The sequence below is a fragment of the Hipposideros armiger genome, unplaced genomic scaffold, assembly GCF_001890085.2.
Source record: "Hipposideros armiger isolate ML-2016 unplaced genomic scaffold, ASM189008v1 scaffold_303, whole genome shotgun sequence".
NCBI classification, from domain to species: Eukaryota; Metazoa; Chordata; class Mammalia; order Chiroptera; family Hipposideridae; genus Hipposideros; species Hipposideros armiger.
This window is the reverse complement of record NW_017731653.1, coordinates 502779-528798: the sequence shown is the minus strand read 5'-3', so window position 1 is coordinate 528798 and position 26020 is coordinate 502779. Positions and strand designations below refer to the sequence as shown.

The window sequence follows — 26020 nt, the reverse complement described above, 5'->3', positions numbered from 1 at the left end:
CCACCCAGTATCATCCAATGTGTTATCTGGATTCATCAGGCTGTGCTATACACAGGGGGTGTCCAACCGTGACTGGCCTGGGTGTTTCTGTCAGCCCGCTGGAAAGCCTTCACTATATGTCTACCTCCTCACACCACCACCGCCCTTCCCCAGGCAGTGCCCCGCCCATCCTAGCCCAGCCTTCCTTCCTAGAGGGAGGAAGAAAGACATTTCTTTCTGCAATCCACACCCGCCTGGCTCTGGGTTAGGCAACAGCCATCTCATTCTTTCCTAAAACAAGCGCTCCGGGCAGTGACTCAGTTTAAATTCTGGGCCCCCAAGCAAGAATGTCAGCAAGGGCTTCCTGAACCTCTAGGTAAATACAAAATAAAAGAACCTCACTCCCAGCACCACCCCTCATGGGTATCCTAGGACCTTAAGACCCGAATTTGGGGAGCAGGGTCTTCCAGCAGCCCTGAGACACTAATAACAGATTGGACAGGTGTGGGAGGAGGGGTGGTGGTGGCAATGTGGAAGGAGGGAAGGGGGGGATTTGAGAAGGGAGTATTGAAAAAGGAGTGGTAGATGTGAGAGTCTAGCAGAATATTGAGCTTTTCTGCAATATAACCTCCACTTTGCAGAGGCTCTATGACCTCCTGCCCCAAACTCTGACCCCAGGGTGGAGAGGGAGCTCTGTCCTGTCCCCAAACCCTTATCACTATTTATTTTGCCCTGCACATGGTTCTGGCTAGGGCTTTTCTCTTGGGCTCCAGCTCTTTACTCCTGAATAAGAAAGGCCTGTGGAAATTTGGGATGTGGATGAGATGGCCATGCTCCCTGCAGGATCCCAATGTGAATTTTCAAATGTTTGTGCTCCTTCTTTGTAAGTTATATTGCAGAGAATCTCAATACTCTGCTAGCCTCTCACATCTACCACTCCTTTTTCAATACTCCCTTCACAAATTCCCCCTTCCCTCCTTCCACATTCCTACCACGACCCCTATAGATTTCCCCCGTTTAACGCTCCCACTTGCTCAGCTTGGTCCCTCCCTGCAGTCTAAGCTGTGTTGCACAATCCAGTATCGCCCACCACCCCAGCACTGCAGTTCCCTTTTCCCCATCCTTCCAGCATGGATGTCCAGAGCTGTGTCAGTGCTGTGTCCAGGTCAGTGCTGGGATCTAACCAGGCTCTTTCTTGCAGACTGAGACTCATGAATTCTGCTTCTTCTCCTCTCTTTGGGGTGCCCTCCACCTCAGCATCCACAGCAGGGATCTGAAGCACATAGTGGGCACTCATGATGGAGTGTGGGCCAAGGTGCAAACCCTTGGGAATCTGTGTGGCCTCTGCAAGACAGGAGTTTGCTAAAAGCTTCTGTCTGAGCTGTGAAAAGGCTAAACAGCTTGGGCTATTTCTTAGGTTTTTCCACATATAAACTCTGCTGGGATTTCCTCCTCCTCTTGCACATTACACTCTGTTCTTTTTTTTTTTTAAAGATTTTATTGGGGAATTGGGGAAGGGGAACAGTGTTGGGGAGTTGGGGAAGGGGAACAGTCAAGTTGTTGACCTTCAATCTTAGTTGTGGAGGGCACAGCTAACTTAGCTCCAAGTCCAGTCACCATCCAGTCGCCTGTCGGCATGGCTGCTACCACTCAGCTCAAGGTGCTGTGTTTAATCTTAGTTGCAGGTGGGCGTAGCCCACCATCCCATGCAGGAGTCGAACTGGCAACCTTGTTAGGAGCACGTGCTCTCACCAGCTGAGCCATCCTGCCACCTGTTGGCAGCTCAGCGGCAGCTCAGCTCAGGTGCAGCTCACTGGCCCATGTGGGAATCGAACTGGTGACCCTGTTGCTCAGAGCTCTCACTCTTAACCAAATGACTGGGAAAAGGACCATTCCACACAGCATCTGTGGTTAAATTCTGAACTCTTAATATGTTGCCATGGCCAACATAGCTATCAGAATATTAGGCATCAGAAGGAAGGATATGGGAAATAACCAGAAGACATTTCCAAGGGTCCTGATGGAACTTCTGCCTGCCATTATTTCAAACTCAACACACATGAAACCATACTTCTCTCTCCCCTTAAAGCACTCCTCAGCTTTCCTATTTTTGCCACTGGTCTCATCGCTCTCTCCCAACTTCCCAGTCATCCTCCACTCTTTTCTCTTTTCTCATGAAATTACCTATTGGTCAGTCCCTCCTAATGGTTCCACCATCTGGTATTAAAGTGTTTTCATTTCTACAGCTATCTGATGGCTTGGGATATCATTGTCTTTCATCTGGACCATGGTGATGGTTTCCTTTGGACTGCTCAGTTTTCAGACACAGTCTACTCTGTACCCAGACTATTCTTTCTGAAATGAAAGTAGAGCATACAATTCCTTCAGTGACTCCCTATTAGCTCCAGTATCAAGTCCAAATCCTTGGTTTTAAATCCACCAGTTCTACAACCCCTATTATTACCTGACAAGAACCACCTACCCCTTTTGGCCAAATATGCTCTTTGAATTCAAGCATCAGAGCTTCTGCTCATAATCACACACCTAACTTTCCCCTTCGTCTCTAACCAAGTATTCTCTGATTTTTATTATCAAGCTCTGGGTGTAATTCAATAAGTCTGTTCACCCCGATCTCAAGGAGCTTACAGTCTTTTGAGAAAACAAATCAACAATGACACTACATAAGGAAAAGATCAAGGGTGACGTGAACACAGAGGAAGGAGGTCTGAAGTTTGCCTGGAAGAATCAGAGAAGGCTTCACAGAGGAGGTGATGCTTTAGTTGATTCTTAGATGAGTTGAAATCTGTGAGGGAGGGGACTGAGGGGAAGGCTTCTAGGCAGAGAAAGCAGCACCTGTCTATAACAACCACATGGCTCTTTATCATGTTTCTCCTCTTAATACCCCTTAGAGTTTACTTGTATTTCTAGCAGCTTTTCATATACTATGTCTTGTCAATTTTTAACTGGCTTATGAACACATTTAGGATAGGAGCCATGTCCTCTATTTTCCCTCTGTAAAATGGATGTTGCAATAACTACTTTACAAAATTATTATGAGTGTTAAGGGTTATTCATGTGATGTACATGGTAGGCACTCAATGAATGAATGAAGTGTCTAACTCAGTTCCTGGCCAACACTAACATACTCAGTATTTGTTGAATGAATGATCTGATTCTGGTTCAAAGCTGTTGTGTCCACAGCTAAAACTATGTGCTTTGGAAGGCCTCACGGGACTGGAAAAGAGCCACAGAATGGCAATGTTTCAGCGAGATGTCGTCAGCCTGTGAGCACTAACCAAACAGATGAGGACTCTCCAATCTGAAGAGGAGGCAGAGATATTCAGATTCAACTCAAGTTCACTGCTTATTTTTTGCATAGTTCTCACAATGTTCCATTATGACATCCAGATAAGAAGACATATTCAGAGAGGTTAAATACCTTACCAAAGGCCACAAACTAGGTGGTGAGAGCCACTGGATTCCAAGTTCAATGCTCTTTTCGCTTCAACACAAAAACTTTAATGATGTAGAGAAACATTAAGACTTTGAGTAAGTTAATACAGGTTTTTTTTTTTTCCTAAATTGTCTAAATACTCAAACCACATGTAATTTCTAGAGCTAGAGAGAGGTTGTTTTAAGGCAAATAAAAGGAAGCATTGTTGTATGTTGGGGGTAGGGTGGGAATAAACAAGAAATATATTATTATGATAAACAGCACAGACTGTAAAAGGAAAGAAGTTAGAATAGAATTAATAAAATTATAGACAGAAGATCCCTGGCAAGCCATGAAAAATTACTCATAGATCTCTTTCTCTTCTTCTGCTTCTTGATCTATTAGAATACCCCAAGCCTAGGTTTGGGCTTTTTCCAAACGCAACCTGGGGCTGTTTGAGGTCTGGGCAGGACAGCTGTGCCCTTCCATAGCCTGTCTCTGGCAAAGCTGTTGAAGAAAGTATCCTGGGCTGTAATAAAACATTGGTTATAGTAAATATTTTTTTTCCTCCCTAAAATTTTGTCCTGAGAGTCTACAATTTAATATTAGATAACCAGAGTAAGTTTAGTGAAGTAGCAACTAAATCTCATACACCAAAATCAAATATATGCAAAATCAATATACAGAAATCAATTGTATTTCCATATATTAGCAATGGACAACTGGAACTTGAAATTTAAAATAACACTTACAATTGTATCAAAATATGGCATGCTTAGAGGGTAAATCTGACAAAGGATCTGCACACTGAAAACTACAGAACATTGCTAAGATAAATTAAGGAAGACAAATAAATGGAGAGATATACCATGTTTGTGGATTGGAAGACTCCATACTGTTAAAATGTTAATTCTGCCAAAATTGGTCAATAGATTCAATGTAATTCCAATTAAAATCCCAGATAGCTTTTATTTTTTTATTTATTTTTTTATTGGGGAATTGGGGTGATGGGAACAGTGCTGGGGAATTGGGGTGATGGGAACAGTGCTGGGGAATTGGGGGAAGGGGAACAGACAAGTTGCTGTCGTTTTGTTCTTCAGTCTAGTTGTGGAGGACGTTGCTTCACTGGCCCAAGCTGGCACCATCATTGCGCTCCTCCCGGGCGAGGCAGATCAGTCGCCGGCTTCTGGACGGCTGCTCACTGCGGCTGCTGGCCGCTCACGCTGGCTGCTGGCTACACATGGCAGCCCATGGCAACCCACTGCCACAGGGACTGCAGCCTCTGCCATCGCCGGCGACTCACGGCAGCCCAGCTCTAGGTGGAGCTGTTGTTCAGCATCTTAGCTGTAGAGGGCAGTGTCACTGGCCCTCACATGTGGGATCCGAACCGGGGCCCTCCGGCGTCCCAAGCGAGCTCCTAACCATTGCGCCACTCGGCCGGCCCTGATAGCTTTTTTTTGTTTGTTTGTAGAAATTGGCAAGCTGATTTTTCATGTGGAAGTTCAAAGGATTGGATCAGGAATATCTCAAACCAACTTTAAAAAAGAACAAAATTGGAGGACTTATACTACCTGATTTCAAGAATTATTATAAAGCTGGGCCGGCTGAGTGGCGCATTGGTTAAGAGTTGGCTTGGGACGCCAGCTCTGAGCAGCAGGGCCCCGGTTTGGATCCCACATGAGGGCCAGTGATGCTGTGCTCTCTACAGCTAAGATGGTGAACAACAGCTCGACCTGGAGCTGGGCTGCCATGAGTAGCCTGTGACAGTGTAGGCTGCAGTGGGGCTGGCCGGCAGCTGGCGTGAGCTTTTGAGAGCCACCGTGAGTGGCGGTCCAATGGCCGGCAAGTGACTGCCTCACCTGGGAAGAGCGCAATGATAATACCAACATGGGCCAGTGAAGTGACATTCTCCACAACTAGACTGAAGAACAAAAGGATAGCAACTTGTCTGTTCCCCTTCCCCAATTCCCCAATAAAATCTTAAAAAAAAAAATATATATATATATATATATATATATAAAATAAAGCTATAGTAATCAAAACATAAAGACAGAAAACCAGATCAGTGCAACAGAATAGAGTCTAGAAATAGACCCAAATATACATGGTCAATTGATTTTTCTTTTCTTAAAAAAAATTTTTTTTTTCTTGCTCAATTGATTTTTCAATTGTGTAAAGGCAATTCAGTAGAGAAAGGATAGTCTTTTAAACAAATGCTGTTGGAACAATTGGATACCCACATTCAAAAAATGAACTTTGATCTACATCTCACACCATATACAAAAATTAACTCAAAACGTATCATAGGTCTCAATAAAATTGTTAATGCATAACCTCAATCTAATAATGAGCAAACATCAGATAAAATGAAACTGAGAGATATTATACAAAATAACTGGCACATGCTCCTCAGGAAAGACTGAATTACTATCCCAGACTGAGGAAACTAAGAAGACATAACAAGTAAATGTAACGTGGGATCCAGGATTCAATCCTGTACAAGGAAAAGGACATTAGTGGAATAACTGGTGGTGTCTGAATAAGGTCTGTAAATTACTTAACAGTATTGTATCAATGTTAATATCCTGGTTTCAATAATTGTATTATGATTGTAGAATGGTAACATTAGGAAATATAGGGAGAAAGGCATATGGAATCCCATGTACAATTTTTGCAAATCTAAATTTGTTATAAAATAAAAATAATTTAATGGATTGACTTAAATGCAAAACCTAAATCCATAAAACTTCTAGAAGAAAACGTAGGAGAACATCTTTGTGACCTTGGATTACACAAAGATTTCTTAAATAGAACACCAAAAGCATGAATCATAAAATAAAAACTTGATAAACTGGACATCTTCAAGATTTACAACTTCTGCTCTTTGACAGACACTGTTAATAGAATGAGAAGACAAGCCACAGACTGGAAGAAAATATTTGTTAACCATCTACCTGATAAAGGATTTGAATCCAGAATATGAAAAGAACTTTCAAAACAACTCAATTTTTAAAATGGGCAAATGGTTTCAACAGACACTTAACCAAGAAGATATATGGATGACAAATAAGCATGTGAAAAGATGCTCAATATTATTAGTCATTATGAAAATGCAAATTGAAACCACAACGAAATATCACTACATATGTATTAGGATGACTACAATTTAAAAGAATGACAGACAATAAACGACACTGCAAAATTTTAAAAAAAGAAAAGAATGACTACACCGAGTATTGGAGGGGATACATTGAAACACTGCTGACAGAAATTTAAAATGATGCAAACACTTTGGAAACCAGTGACCCAGCCATTCACTCCTAGGTATTTACCTAAGAGAAAATGAAGGATATGTCCATACTAAGATTTATGCATGAATGTTCATAGCAGCCTTATTTGTAAGATAGCCCCAAACTGGAAACAACCAAATGTCTATCAACAGGTGAATGATAAACAAGTTGTGGTATATCCACGCAATAACATACTACTCAGCAATAAAATAGAATGACCTATTCATACATGTAACAACATGGATGAATCTCAAAATAATTATGATGAATAAAAGAAGCCAGACACCACACCCCTTCAAGGGCATGTACTGTATGATTCCTTCCACTTACATAAAATTCTAGAAAATGCAAACTAGTGACAAAAGCAGATTAGTGGTTTCCTGGGGATGGGAGGGTGGGAAAAGAGGGATTACAAAGGACCATGAGGACACTTTTAGAAGTGATGGTATGTTCACTCTTGATTGTGGTAATATTTTCATGATTGTAAACATCAAATTGTACACCTTAAATATGTATGGCCTATAGTATGTCAATTATTCCTCAATAAAGCTGTTTAATCAAATACATTCAGATATCAAGCACAAATTATCATTTAAGTTCTGAGAATGCCAATAGATTCAGGATTCACCAAAAAGGCCAGCCCCATACCTGGAACCTGAAGATGAGGAAATCCTGAGTGGAATCGTCAATCATTGGTAATACTTTAGAAACATCTTTTTCTGCCATCTCTTTTCATCTCTCTTCATCTCAGGTCCTAGCCAGATAGGTGGTTTCTGGAAGGAGCCAGGAGACCCAGTGTGGTGTGGACATGACTCTGGGAGCTGCCCTGGCTGGTCGCCCTCTAGCTGCCTTTGGAAAGAGTTGAGGTGAGACTTGGGGTATTTTCAGAGCTCAGTAAGAGGAGGTGGAAGAGAAGAAATGAAGAAAACAGAAGGAGCTGGAGATGAGATGGGGAGAATAACTATTCAGAACTATGTAATCCAAGGTCTGGAAGGGAGCTATGAGAACACATGCTCAATAATTCTTTGTGGATAAGAACACCAAGATCTTGACATTTCAGTCACAGAATTGGGGTTTTAATCTGTTTCTCAATTTCCCATCTACACCTATTTCCATCACCTATTTCCAGTATGCCAAGTGGTCACTGTTTATGGTATATGAGATGATGGCTTCCATTTCATTCAACATTTGCAGAGTACTTATTTATAATAATAGGATAAATTCCAGGGTCTGAAGGACCTCAGTCTAGCAGAGACAGATCTACATACAGAGGTGACTTTAATAATAAAAGTATGATTGTAATAAGTGCTATAAATGAGGTGCAAACGACATAGTATGAAAATACACAGGGGGAAAAACCTTCCTATCTGGAAAAGAGATTTGGTGATAGAAGGGAATCGTGGAAGTCCTCCCCAGAATGGCAATAAACAACCTTTAGTAGGTGCTCAATAAATGTTAGTATCCCTCTTCTCTTCACATTATGACTCCAGCCTAACTTTCCTTGTCACACCAAACCCCTCTGTTTCCGAACAGCATGACGTTTAATGCCATAGTGTTTTTGTTTTGCCACAGTGCTTTTTGCATCCTAAGTTCGGTCCTAAAATGGAATGTCCTTCTCAGAATGAGCGAAAGGTGACATGAAATGGAGCTCGGAAAAATATAAAGCACATTAGGTATAATATATAGCCCGAGAGAATATAAAGCATATGGTTACATTAAGCGCACGAACTATGGAGGCCAGCCTCATGCTCTTCATCTGCAAAAAGAAAATAATAATAAGATTCATTTCATAAGGCTGTTGAGTGGATTAAAAGGACATTCTCACAAAGCTTTTAGCATCTTGTCTGGCACAGAACCAGTGCTCATGGAACACTAGCAATATTTGTGGGTGCGCAGCGACCTTCTCCGCCTGCCCCGCCCAGCGCAGGCCGTCCCTTGACCGCCCAGTCAGCGTCCACGCCTCCCAGCGCGGCGTCCGTGCCGCCATGGAGCCACCTCCCACCCTCTCGACACCCGGGTTTACCAGAGCCGGCCCAGCTCAAGGTACCCGGTTCACCGGGCCGCGCCCGACCTGCCTGCGCCCTCTGACTGGCTCTTATAGGTGCCTGTCATCCTAGGCCGCTCAGGATTGGTCGGCTCTGGGGTGGTGGGCGGGCCTTTGGGAGCGTAGGAAGGGCGGGGACCCGGATGTGTGTGGTGGCGGCGGCTGAAGAGCTAGAGGGCGAGCTGAGAGGCCTATGGATGAGGAGGACGCGGCGGCCCCGGTAGGCGGGGATCGGGGGCGGGGTCCCGGAGGTCTCGGGTCTCCCTGGAGTCTGAGGCGGGAGGCGGGGGTCCTGGACTGGGGCTCCGCGGTCATGGGCGGGGCCTTGTGCTCTGGACTCGGGGCTTTACCCCCTCAGGACCCTCAGCCCGGTGCGGGGCCTGGGGAGACTGGGCGTAGTCACACTGACGGGCAGGCCCCCTTGCCCTCGGGTCTTGTCTGAGTGACCAGGCCGTGCCACGGGTGGAGGCGGGGCCCGGTGCGGTCGCTGCTTGCCGGTGCCATAGCTGTGGGGTTCTGAGCAAGCAGATGCTCCTAGGTCTGAGGTGCCAGTATCTACCTCAGGTCGGAAGACCTGGGCTGCCCCTCAGATGCCTATCTTTCTAGGCCACGTGGTGACTTGTAGCTACTAAACAAGGGTCTAATACGCGCATTGGGATTGATGTCAGCCCAGCTAAGGCATACTAAGCACCTACTGTGTGCAAGGCACTGTCAGGACTTGATGGAACTCCTGTCTCAGAGTTTGTGGGATGGGAAAAGAAAAGTACCTCACCTTTCTCACTTTTGGCTCCCAGGAAAAATTCATTCATTCATTCATTCATTCATTCATATGTTAGCACAGTTGGTGGTTTAAATACAGGAATCATCCTACTCCTCTCCAACTTGACTGCTACCATGTTAGTGGATGCCATCTCTCATTTGAACTGGTGCGACAGCCTAACTAATTGTTCGCCACTTTCGCGCCGCTTATGATCAGTGCTCCAACCAATAGTCTGAATGAGCTTTGAGACCTGACAAATCTTAAGATCATATCATTTCCTTGCTTAAAACCCTCCAAAGGTTTCCCATCACACTTGGAGTAAAATACAAACTCCTCACTATGCTCTAGGGCCATTGCCTTCTTCTCACCCTCTTGTATATTCTCTCTCATATTCCCTGCACACCAGCCACCCTAGCTTTTCTATTTCTCTACCACGCCAGCTCCTTTCTACCTCAGGACCTGTGTCCTGGCTGTCCCCTCTACTTGGAGTGCTCTTTTTTGGGCTTGTCACATGCCTAGTTCCTTCTCATCTCAATTCAAATGTCATAGTGTTCACCCCATATTCTTTATCACCTCACTTTGCTTTTTCCTCCACTGTCTAACATTCTCATGTCTGTTTATTGTCTGTCATGCCTCCTTACACTAGAATGGAGGCCCTATTAGAACAGGAATCCCATCCATCTTATTCACAGTGTGTCCCTAGCACCTAGAACTGTGCACATAGTAGGAGCTCAATACATGTTGGATGAAAGGATGAGGATGGGGATCGTCGAGGTCAATCTAGGCACCTGACTTCAAGTCCAGTGCCTTCTCCACATTCTGGGTCAAATAGTCTGAGGTGCTTTGCTCAGAGCCCTGCTTCCTCCTCAATCACCTTCTCCCCATCTGCAGGTTTGTTCTCATGAACAAGATGGATGACCTCAACTTGCACTACCGGTTTCTGAATTGGCGCCGGCGGATCCGGGAGATACGGGAGGTCCGGGCTTTCCGGTATCAGGAGAGGTTCAAGCACATTCTTGTAGATGGAGACACTTTGAGGTGAGTTTAGGGTTTTTCCGCGGTTTCCCTTCTGTACCAGATCATAGAGATGAAAAAGAACTTTTTCAGAGGCAGAGGACTGTCTACACTGCACTGGGACGGGCATGCTATTGACCTTGAAGTCCATTCTGAGTGGAGCAGTGTGTGCTGCTTCCCCCTGCACTCCCTCTACCTGTGTCTTGGTCACTATCCTGGTCCACACTGGAAGCAATCATGTGAGAGATGGAGGCTGCTGGGGTCTCAGGAGTTGCCCACGTGCCTTGTTGAGAGGACGCCAGTGGGTCTGTGGGGTGTCTAGGTCTCCTTCTGCCTGTGTCTCACGGGTTGCCTTAGGTGAAGAGTGGCTATTTCAAAGGCAGTGGATTTCCTGTTAGGGGAAGAACAGTTATGTAGTGCATCCTGCCCACCACCTTCTAACCCTTTGGTTTGTGTGTTTGTTTATTTTGTCTACTGGCTTGAACCCCTTCCTGACTCCTTCAGAGCCTTACTCTCTCACAAAGTTGTCACTGAAGGTGGGAAAGAAGTAGTGCTATTTAGCCTGAAGACAAGAAAGCTGAAGAGTGGGAACTGAATAACTCTTCCAGTCTACGAAGATCTTTGGTACAGAGGATAGAGACCAGCCATTCTCCAATTCCACTGAGGACAGAGCCAAAGGAAAAGGGCTGAAGCTGCAGCATGAGGGATTGAAGTTAGACAGGGTTGTGAGACCCCCTAATAGGCAACTAAGGGAGGCTCTGCTTTCTTTCCCCCTGGAAATGAAGAAGCCAAGCTTGCGTTGATCTGGTGTGGGTTGGACCTTGACTGCAGGTAGCAGGAGGAGTGGGTGACCTCAAGTATCATGTTATGGTATCTGTGCAGATGTCCTGAAGTGTTGCCTAATGGATTCTCCTCTGTGTTGGCCTTTGCAGGGTGGGGGTTGGGAATGTTGAGGCCCTCCCCACAACTCCTGGGCTAAGCTGCTAATGGATTTCCCCACTCATTCTTCCTTCAGTTACCATGGAAACTCCGGTGAAGTTGGCTGCTATGTGGCTTCTCGACCCTTGACCAAGGACAGCAATTATTTTGAGGTAGGCAGAGCAGGGGGTGAGATCCAAGGAGCTTTTTTACTAGATTCACGGTCTGAGCCTTTCATTTTCCATCAGGGCTGTCCTGTTGGCTGGGAGAAAAGGGCGCAGGATAGCATGGTGCCTAATTTGAGAATAGATGCCCTGGAGTCCTGTTACTCTGTCCCTTCTGCTTTTCTCTCCCTCATCTAAGTAGACTTTGACCGATATTCCAGACTTTGACCCATATCCTTTCCCACCCCTAAACCAAGCATCTACTTCATCTCCTATCTCTTTCTATGTATTGGAAATTACTTTTTTTTTTTTTTTAGCTGAGCCATCCTGCCACCTGTTGGCAGCTCAGCGGCTGCTCAACTTGGGCTGGGACTCGAACCACTGTTGCTCAGAGCTCAAACTCTTGAGCGAGCTCTTAACCAACTAAGCCACTCAGCCGGCCCTGGAAATTACTTTTTAAGTAGTCAAAGTAGGCCCTCGCTCTCCCAGTTCTCCCTCTGAGTGTCCTCTGTCCTTCTCTGATTCCCATGTCTATTGTCTCAGCCCCCTTTGATGTCTAACTCCCCTTTCCTGCACTCCTACCAGTTCCCATTTCCCATCCCTGCTGACTGCCCTGCTCTCCTCCCTCCAGGTGTCTATTGTGGACAGTGGGGTCCGCGGCACCATTGCTGTGGGGCTGGTCCCTCAGTACTACAGCTTGGATCACCAGCCTGGCTGGTTGCCTGACTCTGTAGCCTACCATGCTGATGATGGCAAGTGAGTTGTCTCCTGTGGAACCTGGCCCCCTTCCTATGGATTTGGGGATCTTAGATATAAAGGACTGCCTCAGAGTAGCTTTTGCCATTCCTTCACCTATCTTGGGGCATTTTCATAGACTTCTGATCAGGACAGAAAGGTAGCCTGATGGCTACACTGGGAGATTTGCAGACTTAGAGGGAAGGGTGGAACTCACTCTAGGACATAGGTAAGATGCCGCCACAGCGTGGGAGCAGCAAGATAAAGCCTCAGTATCGGCACTGGGGAGAAGCTTGGAGGCCCAGCTTGGGTCCTGTGTCTGTGCTGCTCTGTCCATAGGCTGTACAATGGCCGAGCTAAGGGCCGCCAGTTTGGGTCAAAGTGCAACTCTGGAGACCGGATTGGCTGCGGCATTGAGCCTGTGTCCTTTGATGTGCAGACTGCTCAGATCTTCTTCACCAAAAATGGAAAGCGGGTAAGTGGTAATCCCAAGTGGGACTTAAGCAGTTGAAGCTGTTTAAGAATTTGTGGGGGTGGTAGGAGTCTGCTGGTTGGGGCTTGCCCAGGGAACCGCAGGCTTAGTTCCCATCTCCTTTAGTCCAGTGTCAGGTTCTCCTGAAGTCTCCTGTGTGTGGGAGAAGACATTTCCCTTGCCTAGGGGAAACTGGGACATTATCCAGATGAGAGATGCAGAGGGGCAGTTAGAGCAGTGGAGGATGAGCAGGAATTGTAGGGGACAAAATTGGGTGATTTGGGGGAGGGCTTTGAGCAGGAAAAAAAGAGGAGATTATGGCCTGGCTGCGTAAGCTGGAGGTCCTCTTTGGATTTTCCACTTGAATACTTTTGAGGATATGTCCTTTCTGTGTTTTATTTTCCTTGTTTCACTTCTCTTTCCCTCTTCAGAGAGAGACTAGTACTGATGAAGAGATGGGATAAGAGCACATAGCAGAGAGAGCCATGCAGCTTTTTTCTTTTCCTACCCAGCTCCACCTCCCATCCTGGGAAAATTGCTTCTTCAGGCTTTGGCTGAGAGGTCCTGCTCCCTCAGCATCTAGACCTCAGCACTTTCCTGCTCCAATGCACACTCACTTGTACCAAAAGTCTTTGGCAGCAAGTTGAGAGACTTGTGTTTGCCTTCTAGCTATGTGGATACCTTGCTCGGCCAGGAGTACTTAGCAGCTTTTTAAATTTTTTGTACCTCTATTTTTCTGTCTATCAGTGTGTGTGATAATTATTTGTTGCATCATCTCAAAAGTACTCTTGTGAGAATTAGAAGAGTTATAGAAAAGTGAGCCAGAGGGCAGCTCCTTCCTTCCCTCCACTGCAGGTGGGCTCCACCATCATGCCCATGTCCCCAGATGGGCTGTTCCCAGCAGTGGGCATGCACTCCCTGGGTGAGGAGGTGCGGCTGCATCTCAACGCTGAGCTGGGCCGTGAGGACGACAGTGTCATGATGGTGGACAGTTACGAGGATGAATGGGGCCGGCTCCATGATGTCAGAGTCTGTGGAACTGTAAGTAAGGGTCAGTGGGGCAGTAAGGAGTCGGGCGGGGAGGGCTGGGCAGAACACCTGTGGGCCATGTAAGTATGTCTGAATTACTTAGAGTTGGGGGTGAAGACAGTGTCTTTTGTTGGGTTTTGGGAAATGGGAATTTTGGCGGGGTGGCCTGGGGCCTTGACATGATTCTGTGAGTCCAGATCTGTTTTCTCTTTTGTGTTGGTTCTCTTTCTTCCCTTCTCCTTCATTTGAGATCTTTACTCTCAGAACAAGTAGTAGTTCTCCTTTGCTTTCTTTGCTTCCTTCAGCGCCTATTGCCCTGCACACCTGCCTTTGAGAGGCTGGGGCTGATTTTGGGAGGCAGCGTGCCTGAATTCCCCTTTGGGCTTGATCTCAGCTCAGCTGGCTCAGGCTTCTCATTCACCGTGCTGTGGGGCAGGTGTGGCCACAAGTTTCATTCATGTGGGGGAAGGTTCTTTGAGATCTTTTTTGAGCAAGTGTCAATGTCGATCTCTTCTATCTTCCCCCTACATTTTATAGAGAATGAGAATAGAGGCACATGAAGATTTAGTGAGAATCCTTGACCCTCAAAGCTTGCCTTTTTTTGGCAGGGTTTATTAGTGATACATTCTTAGGGAAGAGAACGGGCCTAGCTGAGGTGGGAGAGAGAGGCATGGACTCCTGGTATCAGTGATACCTTCTCGGGGAAGAGAACTGGCATAGCCAAGGTGGGGGTGCAGAGAGAGAGAGAGAGGCAGACAGACAGACATAGAGAAAGAAACAGAGCGAGTGAGAGGGAGGGAGAGAGAGAGAGAAAGCTTGCTTTTTTATACATCTTATTATCATACCTGCTTTAGTCTTTCCCTTGAGAGAGGGAAAGTCTTCATATCTACCCTCTCTACCTCGTGCTGGAATGGGAGTGAATGGATGCTGGGTCAGAGGTCTGGCTCTGACCTCCAGTGGGCTGCTTAGGCCTCCCACTTTGAATTGTCCCTCTGCTGCCCTCTTGCACCCAGCTCAACCTTTTCTCCACCCTCTGGCCTTCTCACCCCAACCCAGGCTGTGTTTTCAGCTCAGCCTTTGATAGCAAAACAGAAGCAGTAGGGGGTGGGAGTGGATTATGCGCAAGGCCCCCCTTCTGGAGTTCAAGGTGAGTCAAACTCAACATGTGCCCTCCTGCTGCTTCTGACATTCTGCACCCCTTTCTGACAGTGGGGTCCAAGGACTACAATGGCTATGAGCCAGGAGGCCTCACATGCCCACTCCTTGACCCTTATCTCTTTTTTCCCTTTCCACCATCATTTTGACAACATCTACAGAGTTGAACTTGGGACTGAGCCAGGGCGATGTTCCAACTCTCATCCCTGACCTCTCCTCAAGAGTGTTTTCCTGGCATCCTTTCCGTGCCTGGACCTGTCCCCACTCTGCTCCCAGCTCCTCCCAGGCAATCTTTTCTAATTGATGCAGAATCCTGTAGACATTTATAAATAGCTTTCCTTCCTTTCTGCCCTCCCCGCAATGCCCTCAGGCCATGTGTTGAATAATTTTTTCTTTCTTAGACATAAGCTGTTGAGTTTGGCTCTTCTCTCAGACCCTAACCCCAGCTTGTGACAGTGGCAGGGTGGGAACACTACTCCCTGAGCACTTGCTCCTCTGGGGAAGATTTGGGCATGCGCCTCCTGAGGGACATATGCCTCTCTTCTAGTCTTGCCAACTACCCCATCTTTCAAATGATGGTGACTCACTCAGTTTCTTCCATCCTTTTGGCCCTCCATCCCTACTTGTCTCTTGGCCTCCTCCCTTTTGTCCCTCTGACTGTATTTCTGATTTAGCGATCAGAGTTGTGTCAGCCTGAAGGAGCCAGGGAGAGGTCATTTGGGACATGCCTCTGCCTCCTGTTTCCATGCCTTGCACAGCTGTTTCTCCTCTTTGTCCTTGTTTTTTCCATTCTGCACTGTGGGGAGCCCTTACCTGGGACTTCAGACTTCTGTTGTTGAAGCCTATTTCTACTGCCCTGGGCGATATTCCCAGGAGAGCACCTTTTAGAACCATAAAGGTTTGGGAGAGGCTTTGGTGCCATCCAGTCCAGGGTTTCTCAGTGCAATGGTTGTGGGCATTTTGGGTGAGACAATTCCTTGATGGACAGGATGCTAGTGTCCCCTCCCCTGGTCATTGTGACAGCTGCACATTCCTAAACATCCTCTTGTTGTGCTGTTGATGAAAAAGCAGTCCCAGAGGAACGTGGAAAGACTTTTTGAAATGTCAAAAAGTGAATTACCGGTAGTAGCAAAACTAAGCCCAGATACTCATTCTTTGACCCCCTACCCACTGCCTTTCCACTGTCTCATATATGCTTTACCTTCTACTCAAGCCTGCTCTCCTGTAGCCAGTCATCTCCCCTCCTCCTGTCCTCTTCTCCTAAGATGAATCCGGACTTCTTGGGCTTTAATTCCCACTTGCTTGGGATTCTCCTGTCTAATTTCTTCAGCCAAGGTCCTTCTAGGTGAGTGTATTTTGCTGCCTTGGGAGTTCTTTTACTCCTAGCCCTGTCTCTCAGTTTTAGAGTCTCAATTATCTTCTCTTGTCCCTTCTTACTGGTTTTCTTTCCATAAAAAAGAGCAAATTCAATTCCAGACCTCTTTTTTTCCCTTTGACATTTCATTATAAAAAATTTCAAACATACAGAAAAGTTGACAAAAAAAGTGAACACCCATATACCCACTACCTAGATTGAACAGTTGTCAATTTTTAGTCATGTTTGTTTAATCTTTCTTGAGTGGAATTCTTCTGTTTCCTGTGGCCTCAGTTTCCCCTCCTAAAGATTCCCCACTCCCAGAGCTCTGTGGGTGTTGAAGAATTGCTGCTGCGTTGCTCAGGGATGGGGGTGTTGCTCCTCACCTCATCCCTGCCCCAAGCCTTGCAAAGTGAGGTAATGAGTGGAGGGTGGGGGACAGTTGGTTAAGCTAGGGGATTAGACTCATTCTGTCTTTGTTTCCTTTTCATAGCTCCTCTGACAACTCCTTAGTGACAAGGCAACAGCTTCAGTATACAAAGGGGGGTGATTGAGGCCTCACCCTCCCAGGGGTCCTTCATGGACCCAACCCAGGAGGAGACCGTGTTGGGGCCTGAGCCTGCTGGTGGGAGGCATGTTCTTGGTTCCTGTTTCAGCTGCTTTTAGGCCCTCAGGGCACTGAGCCTTCACTTGCTCCTGTCAAGAGGGATTAGGGTCTCTGCTGGCAAGAGAAGGAGGGCGGATGCCAGCAGGAGCACAGAGCTGAGAAGGTGCTACTGGTACTGGGAGGGGGTGGAGTACAGTAGGATCTCTGCACTCTGGTCTGCAGCCTCCTCTCTGTGGCATGGAGTCCTCGTTTGGCCTCTCAAGGCTTTGGTTGTGTGTGGAAGGAGGCGTGGGAGGCAGGGGGCTTGAGAGCCTCAAGGAGAGGGTTCCCCCTCCGCCCACCGAAGATGTAAAGGAACATTCCTGCTGATTGGGCATCGTTTGAAGAGAAACACTGGGAGGAGGACAGTTGGTCAGTTGGGGTAGAGTCACCTGGGCAGTGGTCATCTGTCCTGGGGAAACTGCTGAGTTCTGGGGGCCTAACGACCCATTCTAGTGGGAGGTAAAGGCTGAGATGAAAGATCATTTCTTTCTTTGTGACTGGCAGTTCCAGTCTATTATAGCTTTGGGGTGACTTAATGCTTAGGGAGCACTGATATGTTGGCATGTTCCAGCATAACCCCCATTTCCTGATGTAGGGAAAGGCAGAAATGTGTATTGATCACCTACTGGGTGTCAGACTAAGCACTTGACACTCACTTCATTTAGTCTTCTCACCTGTTTTTGGAGATGGAGGTAGTAGTATCCCGATTTTACTGATGAAGAAACAGGCTTAAAGAAGTGAAAGCCACTTGCTCAAGGTGAGTGGCTAGTAAGTAATTGGAGTTAGGATTTGAACTCAGGTCTGTTTGATTCTCTTTCAAGTTAAGAGGCATCTGAGGCACAGATGAGAAAGGACCAGCATCAAGCTTCTAGCAACTCAGACTCTAGGGGCTAAACCTCCCATCTCTGTTCCTGACAGCCCTAGTCTAAGGGAGGGAGGAGCAAGGGCCTGTCAGAAGAGGCCAAACTTCCTCCCACCCCACCCTTCTTAGTGCTCTGAGAAGACTCTAGAGGGCTTGAGGGGACTTTGCCCATGAGCAGGAGACTGGATCCAAGAGGAACAGATGAATTGGGGTGGCTTCCACCCTGAGAGGTGGGTGGTTCCTCTCTTGAAGAGGGCAGATTGTGCAGGGATCTAGTCTTCCAGGCCATCAGCAGTCTGTCTGAACTGCTTGCTCTACGGAGTGGGGAGTGGGTTTTAGGTTTTAGAGTCCCGGGTTAGTGTTTCATTTTCCTCGCCTTTGAGCTTAAGGAAGTGTCTCCACCCTATTGGTAGACAAAACTGCAGCTCTGCCCTGCTCAGCGCTGAAGTAGAGGGAATGGTAGGGCGGGTTTTTCCCAAGGATCAGGGTCTGGATCTACTGTCTCTTGGCTCTGGAAGTGGAGAACACTATGTTTCCTACACCGAGGCCAGTTGGATGGAGTGTGTCAAGGGCAGCTGTGGGATCCCCCACCCAGTTCTGCAATGCTGGGCGGAGAGGGTGGGCTGGGGGCTGCTCGGGCTGGGTGGAGTGGAAGCTCATTAATGTGCATCAAGCCGCACCCCTCCCAGCTTGTGGGGAGAGATGCACAGGAGGAACCCAGGCTGAGCAGAGAACACGCAGAGGACCATAAACAGAATTCAAAAAACATGGGCCTTAATTAGTGCCCAGAAATTCAGAAAATGATGCGGGGGACCCCTCTCTAATGAAAGAAAGCAGTGTGATATACTGGAGAACATGGGGCTAGGAGTGTAAATAGAAAAGAGCCATTATAACCTGAGATGTTTAAGGCTCTAGCTGTAGGAATGAGAGAAGAGCCAGCCTGGGTGTGGATTTATATGGTCTCCATACATCTCTGGCTTTCCCCCTGACCCCCCACCCCCACCCCACCTCTACCTCTAGTTCTCTTTGGTGAGGAGGGGAGGATGGACTTGAGGTGGCAGGACTTTGGGGATCCAGAGCTGAGAAGTAGATGAAGTTCCTCTGTTTCTTCTCTGAAGGAGTTGGTGAGGATGCAGGACCTGCCTGTGCTGAAGACAGAGGCTTCTATGCTAGTGCAGGCGAGCATAATTCCTTTCCTGTTCAGGCAGGAGCTCTGAGGGGTGAGAGGCCTGTGTCCCAGGGCTTGCCAGGGATAAGTGGAGAAGGTCCTCAGGGAGTGTGTTTTCTTTAGTGCTGGAGGCGTGGGAAGGTAGAAGAAAGTCTTGAGGGGCAGTTTGGCTAATTAAAAAGGGATTAAGGAATCCCAGGTGATGCTGAGGGTGGGGGAAGGAGGGATGGGGCTGAGTCATAGGCCCACTATTACCATGACAACTGATAAATAGATCCTCCTAGATTGGGGGTTGCCGCCCCATCATGCCCAGGCAGGACAATTGTGGGACTGAAGAGCCCCAAGAGCCCATCAGTCATCTCCCCTCTCCTCCCTCCCTCCACACCTCTGCTCCAGCTTGAAAGAGACACGAGAGGCTGGGAACAGGAAAGCCTGCCTTCCTAGCTTCGTTCTGCCTGCTCCCCTCCCTCACATTAAACTAAGGAGTAGAGCTGGCCCTTCTGGGCTCCCTGACTCCCCTCGGCACCTCCCTGACCCCAGCTATAAACAACTTTGTTCAAAACCAAGTAAAACAAAGACCTTGAAAAATTATGTCAGTCCCTTCCCAGGCCAAATTGGCTTCTGAGCTTGTCTCCTTTCCCCCAACCATCTTGAGTTGGCACCTAACCTGTTCCCATTAGGCCCCCTGTGGAAGTTGTCAGGTTTCTTCTCAGCCTAGTCTTCCCTTCTCCTTTTCTCTGTTCAGGAGCCCTGGATGGACCTTTCCCAGCAGGGTTATTCAGGGAAGTGATAACATAGGCTAGAGACCCCGAGTGTGGTTCCCAGCACTCTGCCATCTGGATTGTTGTGTTTGCTCTCCCCGTCTTCCTAAAGCAAGGAGCAGGCCTTTGGCTGAGTAGGCAGGTGGGAGCAGCATTCAGCAAAGGGCTCAGCTCTCTTGCTTATGCTACCACCTTCGCTACCCCCACCCCACATCTGTTCTCCCATGCCTGCCTAGAACATTGAGGCCCACACTGTATACCTGTAGGATCCTTTCCCTTTCAGCCGGAGTTTTTTGTCAGACACAGGAAACTGGTCCCTAGACTACCTGGGACTGGGTTTCCAGGGCGGGTATCAGCCTGCCTCCTGTTCCCCTGCACTTCCCCCACAGCTGCTGGAGTACTTGGGCAAGGGCAAGAGCATCGTTGACGTGGGGCTGGCTCAGGCCCGGCACCCACTGAGCACCCGCAGCCACTACTTCGAGGTGGAGATTGTGGACCCTGGAGAGAAATGCTACATCGCCTTGGGGCTGGCCCGGAAGGTGGGCACCAGTGCTGCTTTTTGCCTGAGCTGCTCAGCCCAGGGGCTGTTGGGATGGTGCTGGGAGCTCTTGGGAAAATCAAGGGGCCAGGCTGCAGAGGGAGGGTCTTAACCTGAGACAACACGATTGTGTATGTCTGCTGTGTAAGGGTACAGACCCCAAATGACCTAGGACCTGAAAGAGTGTTGTGACTGCACACCACACACTGAGCTCTGGATGTGGGGTGGGGGGAAGCCTGCAGCCCTGGCTGGAAAAGCCGAGAGCCCTTCTCACCTTCCCTGCTCCCCCTGCAATTTCAAGTACCTGAAGAAGATGAGGCTGCAGGGGTCGTGAGCAGCCATCTGGGCTGTAGCCTATTTCAGAAGATTGGAGGTTCAGATGTTACTCTCTCCTGTTGTTTTGTGAGTGGTACCACAGATTTGCAATTTTTCTTCTTGATACAGGATTATCCCAAGAACAGGCACCCTGGCTGGAGCAGAGGGTCTGTAGCTTATCATGCAGGTGAGCAGGGGCTGTCCCGGGGAAGCTGGGGTTGTAGAGGATATTGGGGTACAGGGACATCCATCTTCCGGACCCCTCACAAGTGGCTTCCCTCCAGCATCTGGCTGGAGAGACTTTCCCTTGCTGCCATCTACTTGCCTCCCCAAGCTTCTAGTGTTTTCTCCTCATCTGTGTTTTTCCTCCCAGCCCTAAAAGCCAGGGAAGCAGAGCAGGGGCAGGGGATCTGGGCCCTAACTAGGCATTCCAGGCCTCTGAGTTGGCTCCTTCTGCACCCTTCCTGCAGATTCTGCATTTCTTTTTTGGCCGGCTTCATTTCCTTTGGGGCTTTCTTTAGAAAGGACAAGCCATGAGTTCCTGGTCCTACTTCTCCCCCGCCCCTGCTCAAACCCTTTGCCCTCTCTAACCAGCTCCCTGAGGAGTCTCCTCCTAAGCCCGAGCAGTGGACAGACATTGTGTCTTTTTTTTAAATCTGGTGCTCTCTTCCCACTCTGTCTTTTGTATCACCTTGTCTTCTCCCTTCCTTGGGGCCAGAGAGGGAGGTAGGGAAGTGTTAACTTTAAGCCTGGGCCTCTCTGAGGAGTGTCAGCCCCTCCTTCACTGTGTACCCTCTCCCCTGTCTCCAACAGATGATGGGAAGATCTTCCATGGCAGTGGCGTGGGGGATCCCTTTGGGCCACGTTGTTACAAAGGGGACATTATGGGCTGTGGAATCATGTTCCCCCGGGACTACATTCTGGACAGTGAGGGTGAGTGTGGTGTGGGTGGCCAACCAGGCTAGTCGGGTAGAGGGTGGGGGCAGTACCACAGGCGCTCAGGTTTCCTGGCCTTCTAGGTGACAGTGATGACAGTTGTGACACAGTGATCCTGTCCCCAACTGCCCGAGCCGTCCGGAACGTCCGGAATGTCATGTACCTGCACCAGGAAGGGGAAGAGGAAGAGGAGGAAGAGGAAGAGGAAGAAGATGGGGAAGAGATAGAGCAGGAGCATGAGGGCAAGAAGGTGGTGGTAAGTGTGGAGGGTTTGGGGTTGGACTGGGGTTCTCGGGCCTGGGCGAGGGCTGGTATTAGTGGGAATAGAAAGTGGAGCTGCGGTAGGGAAGAGGAAGGTCTGGTGATTCTGTGGGTGTATTCCTGTTCTGAAGCAACTGGAGCCCTGAATTGGGAAGACTGGTTTCCAGCCTCAGGACGCCCTCTTGTGGCCACTTCTTGCATCACCCCAAGTCGCTCTGCAAGTGATGCTGGGAGTTGGAAGCGAGTGGGGTTCAAGCCTGTGTAGCTCCAGCATCCTCAAAGAAGAGGCCAGAGCTGTGTGCTCCACTCTTCTCCCCACCTCCATCCCCAGGTTTTCTTCACTCGGAATGGCAAGATCATCGGGAAGAAGGATGCTGTTGTGCCCTCTGGGGGCTTCTTCCCTACCATCGGAATGCTGAGCTGTGGGGAGAAAGTCAAAGTGGACCTGCATCCCTTGAGTGGCTAGTGACTTCTCCCATACACCTGCCCCTTTACAGGACCAGGTACCCAGCTCCTGACTTCCTTGAAGATTTGTTTACCTGGCAGGCCCCAGGGGTATATAGTCACTCTACCCCAACCAGATCAGGCCCCTGCAAATCCTTTCTGTGCCCATGTTTCAGACCTGGTGCCACCCCTTTGATCAGTCCCTGGGCCTGAGTCCCTGGTTGGACAGGAATAGGCCCAGCCCAAAGAATGATGTTCTATCAGAGGGCCCCACTTGCTGTGGTCAGTGGGCTCCACATGCCCTTTTTCCCATTGGCCCGTGTGAGTAGAGAGGAGTGAGCACCCTGTCTCAGCTGCTGTTTGGGCCTGAGGCTTTATAGAGGGCGGAGCAGAGACAGCCCCTGCCCTATGTCACAGTATTTCTCCTTGCATTTTCTCTTTCTGTCCTCATCGTAAACCAGTTGCTGCTGTCATCCCCCCTGGCTGGGCTAGGGGGCTCTTTTGGGCCCTCTCTTTACTTCCATTGACTGCTGTCCCTAGAAAACTGTTCTAGGGTCTGTTCTTTCTCCGGAGAGCCGGCTTTCTCCCTCGCCACCTGCTCAGGCACCATAGTTCCACAAAGAATCTGAGTCTCCGGTTCCCCAGGCTGGACACACATCAGTGAGTGCCCATTATGTGTTCAATGGCGTGAGAGAGGGGCTGTCAGGTGCGGGGGGCACTGGGACCTTTGCTTCTATCTTCCCCTTGCCATCCTCAGCCTACCCGTGGCACCCTTGTCCCTAGTTTCCTGGGATGCAGGCTGAGACTCCAGAGCATGTCTCTCCTGCTGTGGAGAGGGCAAGATCCCCGAGCCTGCCCCGTGTCCCAGAGGGCAGCTCGGCCCCTCCCTTCCCTTCCTGCCCTACCCCCACCCCCAGCTTACTGCCTGTGCCAGTTGCCTGTTTTGCTTCAGTGTTTGATTCTAGCACTTACATGTGTCTTCCCCCACCAAGCCCTCCTGTCTCCTGCCCCCTTGACCCCTGACCCCCTCCCCATACAGTGACTTCTCCTGGGAGGAAGAGGGAGCAGGAGCTGTTGGCCTTGGTTTGCACAGAGCGGGTAGGGCTTTGGGGAAAGGGGGAGTTGTTGTGCTGCTGGGGCCTCCCCTTGGGCCCTCCCTTCAGGCCCTGCACTATGATGTTTGAAATGTATGTACAGAGATGTTTATACAGCCAATAAAGATGGAGTTTCCGTATTTATCAGCACGGCTGGGACACAGGAGTCCTTTGCCAGTATAGGGCTGGGGACAGGGCTAGAGGTGGGGGCAGCTTGCTCACCAGGACATGTGGACTAATGTGAGGCCAAGGATGGGGACTGTGTATGTTCCATGGACCTGGCTCCAGGCCTGGGATGTCCCCAAGAAATACGGGCACCCCAGGGAGACATGAGGCTTTGCCTTTCCTGTGAACAATCACGACTCCAACTCGGACTAAACGTTATAGAAATTCTTTATTATAGACAAAAATAGACTCTTTTTCCCCCCTTTTCATATGATTCCCACTCTGCTCTCTCTGCTCAGAAGGGAAGGCAGAGGAGGGAGTGCGTTGCTCCCCATACCTTTCCCCTCTCCCTGCCATGCTGGGACCTGCAGCTGGGTGGAGCTGGCTCCTCTCCAGGGCTGATGTTCTGCAGGTGGGGCTGTTCTGATCCCCTCCACAGCTTAACTCCTGATGCCTCCTCACCCTTCACACACGCATCTCTGCCATCTGCTCACGTGCAAGGTCATCTCATGGCCCGTCCACTTAGCTTAGCAGGCAGGGAGTGGGGAAGGAGAGCTGTGTCCCAGGTTGATGTCCACTCCCCATTCCTAAGGGAGGGGCCTGGCTCCTGGGTCTCCTGGGTCTAGGCCAGGAGAAGTGAGGGCTGTGGGGTGCTGGAAGGGGTGCGGTGTTGATGTGGGCTCTGAGCTTGTGGCCTTCCTTCATTTTCTCTGGCCCAGTAGAACTTTGGTTATGAAGGTAACAATGGCGCCTGCAGGCTGATCTGGGTCAAGCTCTGCAAAGAGGTGACACACGTTCTCCCAGGGGCTTCCTGGCTTCTTGGCCACGAAACCAAAGATCCTAGGGGTACAAAGGCAGGGTGGGGAGGGCGCTCAGCACCCTTTCCACCAAGGACTGCAGAGCCAGGGTTGGGGAGGAAGGAGGCGCCTTGATCCCATGGAGGAAAGAGGTTGCACGCATGGGGAGGCTTACTTGGAGGTGGTCCCATCAGGGTTGGTCCATCTGCAGAAGGAAAAGAACTGTGAAGGAATGCACCCCAGAGAATGGCTACTGAAGGAGGAGCTGGGGCAGGGGACTGTGGTCTATGGGGCCAGATGGGACTAAGGTGGGGCTATGGGAGGAAAGGATTGGGAGGGAGGGTCACCTCCGGTCCTGAGGGTCAGTGCTGGAGAAGGTGATGCTGTTCACTGGATAATGGCGGCGAAAGAAGAGCCTGCAAAGAGGAGGCAGGGAGTCACACCCAGAAATTGGAGCCACCAGGGACTGAGCTTGGGATTCCCCAGGGGCTTAGTATACATACTCACTTCCTTTGGTTGTCTGTCAGTGTAATACCCTGGGCTGAGACCTTGAAGTGGACAATGGCTGGTGTTGGGCGGGGGCTGCAACTTAGAGCTGCAGAGCTGGCCCGGGCCACCGCCTGGGGGCCCGTCAGTGACTCAGTCTCTACTGAGGTCAGGTAGAGCACACTGCAGGCTGTGGGGGCAAGAAGCGTGTTGGGATCATCGCCTCTGCCAGCCCCCATATCTGTCTCCTCCTAGTCCTCCCACCCCACCAGCTCTTACACTTTATCAGGCTAGTGCTGCTCAAAATGCATTAGAATTACATAGGTAATCGTTTTAAAATGCAGATTCTATGACTCCCCCAGATCTATAGTCAGAAATGCTGGGAAAGGGCCTGAGAACCTGCATTCTAACAAGTCCGGACCTTCTCCAGGATTGTCATGTTCATAAGACTTTGACAATCTGGACTGAGGGCCTCCTTTCCCACACACTACAAATATGAGGCTCCCCCTGCCTTCCTGGGTTAAAAGCATCTATCAGGGCCCACCCACCTCAAGGCCTTTCAGTGCCCCACGCCTGTATCTGCAGTGCCCCCCTTGGTGCCCAGGGAGAGGTGGAGGGAGAGGCCCCTACCGGCACCCTGACGCAGGAGGTCTGCTGCTGTGCTCATGTTGGCGGGCACTGGGGCCTCCGGGGTCTCCTCAAGAGGATCTAAGGGAAAGGAGGGCCAACAGGGAAGGTCAGCAGGGAGTGGCACTCCCTAGGAGCTGGAGAGCTCCCTCTGCCCTCCCAAGGGAAGACAGGCTGGGAGACAGGACCCCAGATCCTGCCTTTGGCTGCAGTGGGTGGGGAGAGGTGGGAGGACAGACGATGAAACACCTACCTTTGTTTGGAATGCGCAGGCAGCAGGGCAGGGACAGGGGGGAAATGGAGTGCTGGGAGACCAGGGCCGAGAGGCTGCCTGCAGTGAAATGTGAGAACCATCCTGAGGTGCCCACAGAAAGCCCCCTCTTTCCCTTCACCCTCAAGAGATCCCTTGGCCTCCCTAAACCACCCCAGTGTGGCCTCCCTGGCCTCTGCTTCTCACCAAAGTAGGGCTCACTGGGACAGCCCTTGATTTTCACGCCTTTGGGCCCAGTCTCAATGAGAAAATGGCGAACCAGCTGTTCCAAGGGGTCCCCTAGGAGGCCGGGGGAGGAG

The 26020-nt window shown here is 49.3% G+C and overlaps 2 protein-coding genes across 8 annotated transcripts in view; one reads left to right on the top strand and one right to left on the bottom strand.

The window, feature by feature from the left end:
• The first annotated feature begins 8879 nt into the window (after positions 1-8879).
• The window catches only part of SPRYD3 (SPRY domain containing 3), a 23154-nt gene continuing 6013 nt past the window's right edge, over positions 8880-26020 (top strand). Inside the window, exons 1-12 of one of the 3 annotated variants that reach the window (XM_019659739.1) lie at positions 8880-8966; positions 10398-10544; positions 11536-11611; positions 12234-12358; positions 12677-12812; positions 13665-13850; positions 20177-20326; positions 20770-20827; positions 21454-21573; positions 21660-21832; positions 22169-22340; positions 22743-23525. In XM_019659739.1, the coding sequence (XP_019515284.1) occupies positions 8890-8966; positions 10398-10544; positions 11536-11611; positions 12234-12358; positions 12677-12812; positions 13665-13850; positions 20177-20326; positions 20770-20827; positions 21454-21573; positions 21660-21832; positions 22169-22303 (1383 nt within the window). In that variant the 5' untranslated portion in view covers positions 8880-8889 and the 3' untranslated portion in view covers positions 22304-22340; positions 22743-23525. Of the gene's footprint in view, positions 8967-10397; positions 10545-11535; positions 11612-12233; positions 12359-12676; positions 12813-13664; positions 13851-20176; positions 20327-20769; positions 20828-21453; positions 21574-21659; positions 21833-22168; positions 23526-26020 lie in introns of those variants that run through there. The other 2 variants (XM_019659740.1, XM_019659738.1) reach the window with 2 other exon arrangements.
• The window catches only part of TNS2 (tensin 2), a 16140-nt gene continuing 13870 nt past the window's right edge, over positions 23751-26020 (bottom strand). For all 5 annotated transcript variants that reach the window (XM_019659732.1, XM_019659733.1, XM_019659735.1 and 2 more), the window contains 7 exons: positions 25908-26000; positions 25704-25781; positions 25454-25531; positions 24845-25013; positions 24685-24753; positions 24513-24542; positions 23751-24380 (listed from right to left, as the gene is read on the bottom strand). In XM_019659732.1, coding sequence (XP_019515277.1) covers positions 24242-24380; positions 24513-24542; positions 24685-24753; positions 24845-25013; positions 25454-25531; positions 25704-25781; positions 25908-26000 — 656 coding nt within the window. In that variant the 3' untranslated portion in view covers positions 23751-24241. The remainder of the gene's footprint in view (positions 24381-24512; positions 24543-24684; positions 24754-24844; positions 25014-25453; positions 25532-25703; positions 25782-25907; positions 26001-26020) is intronic.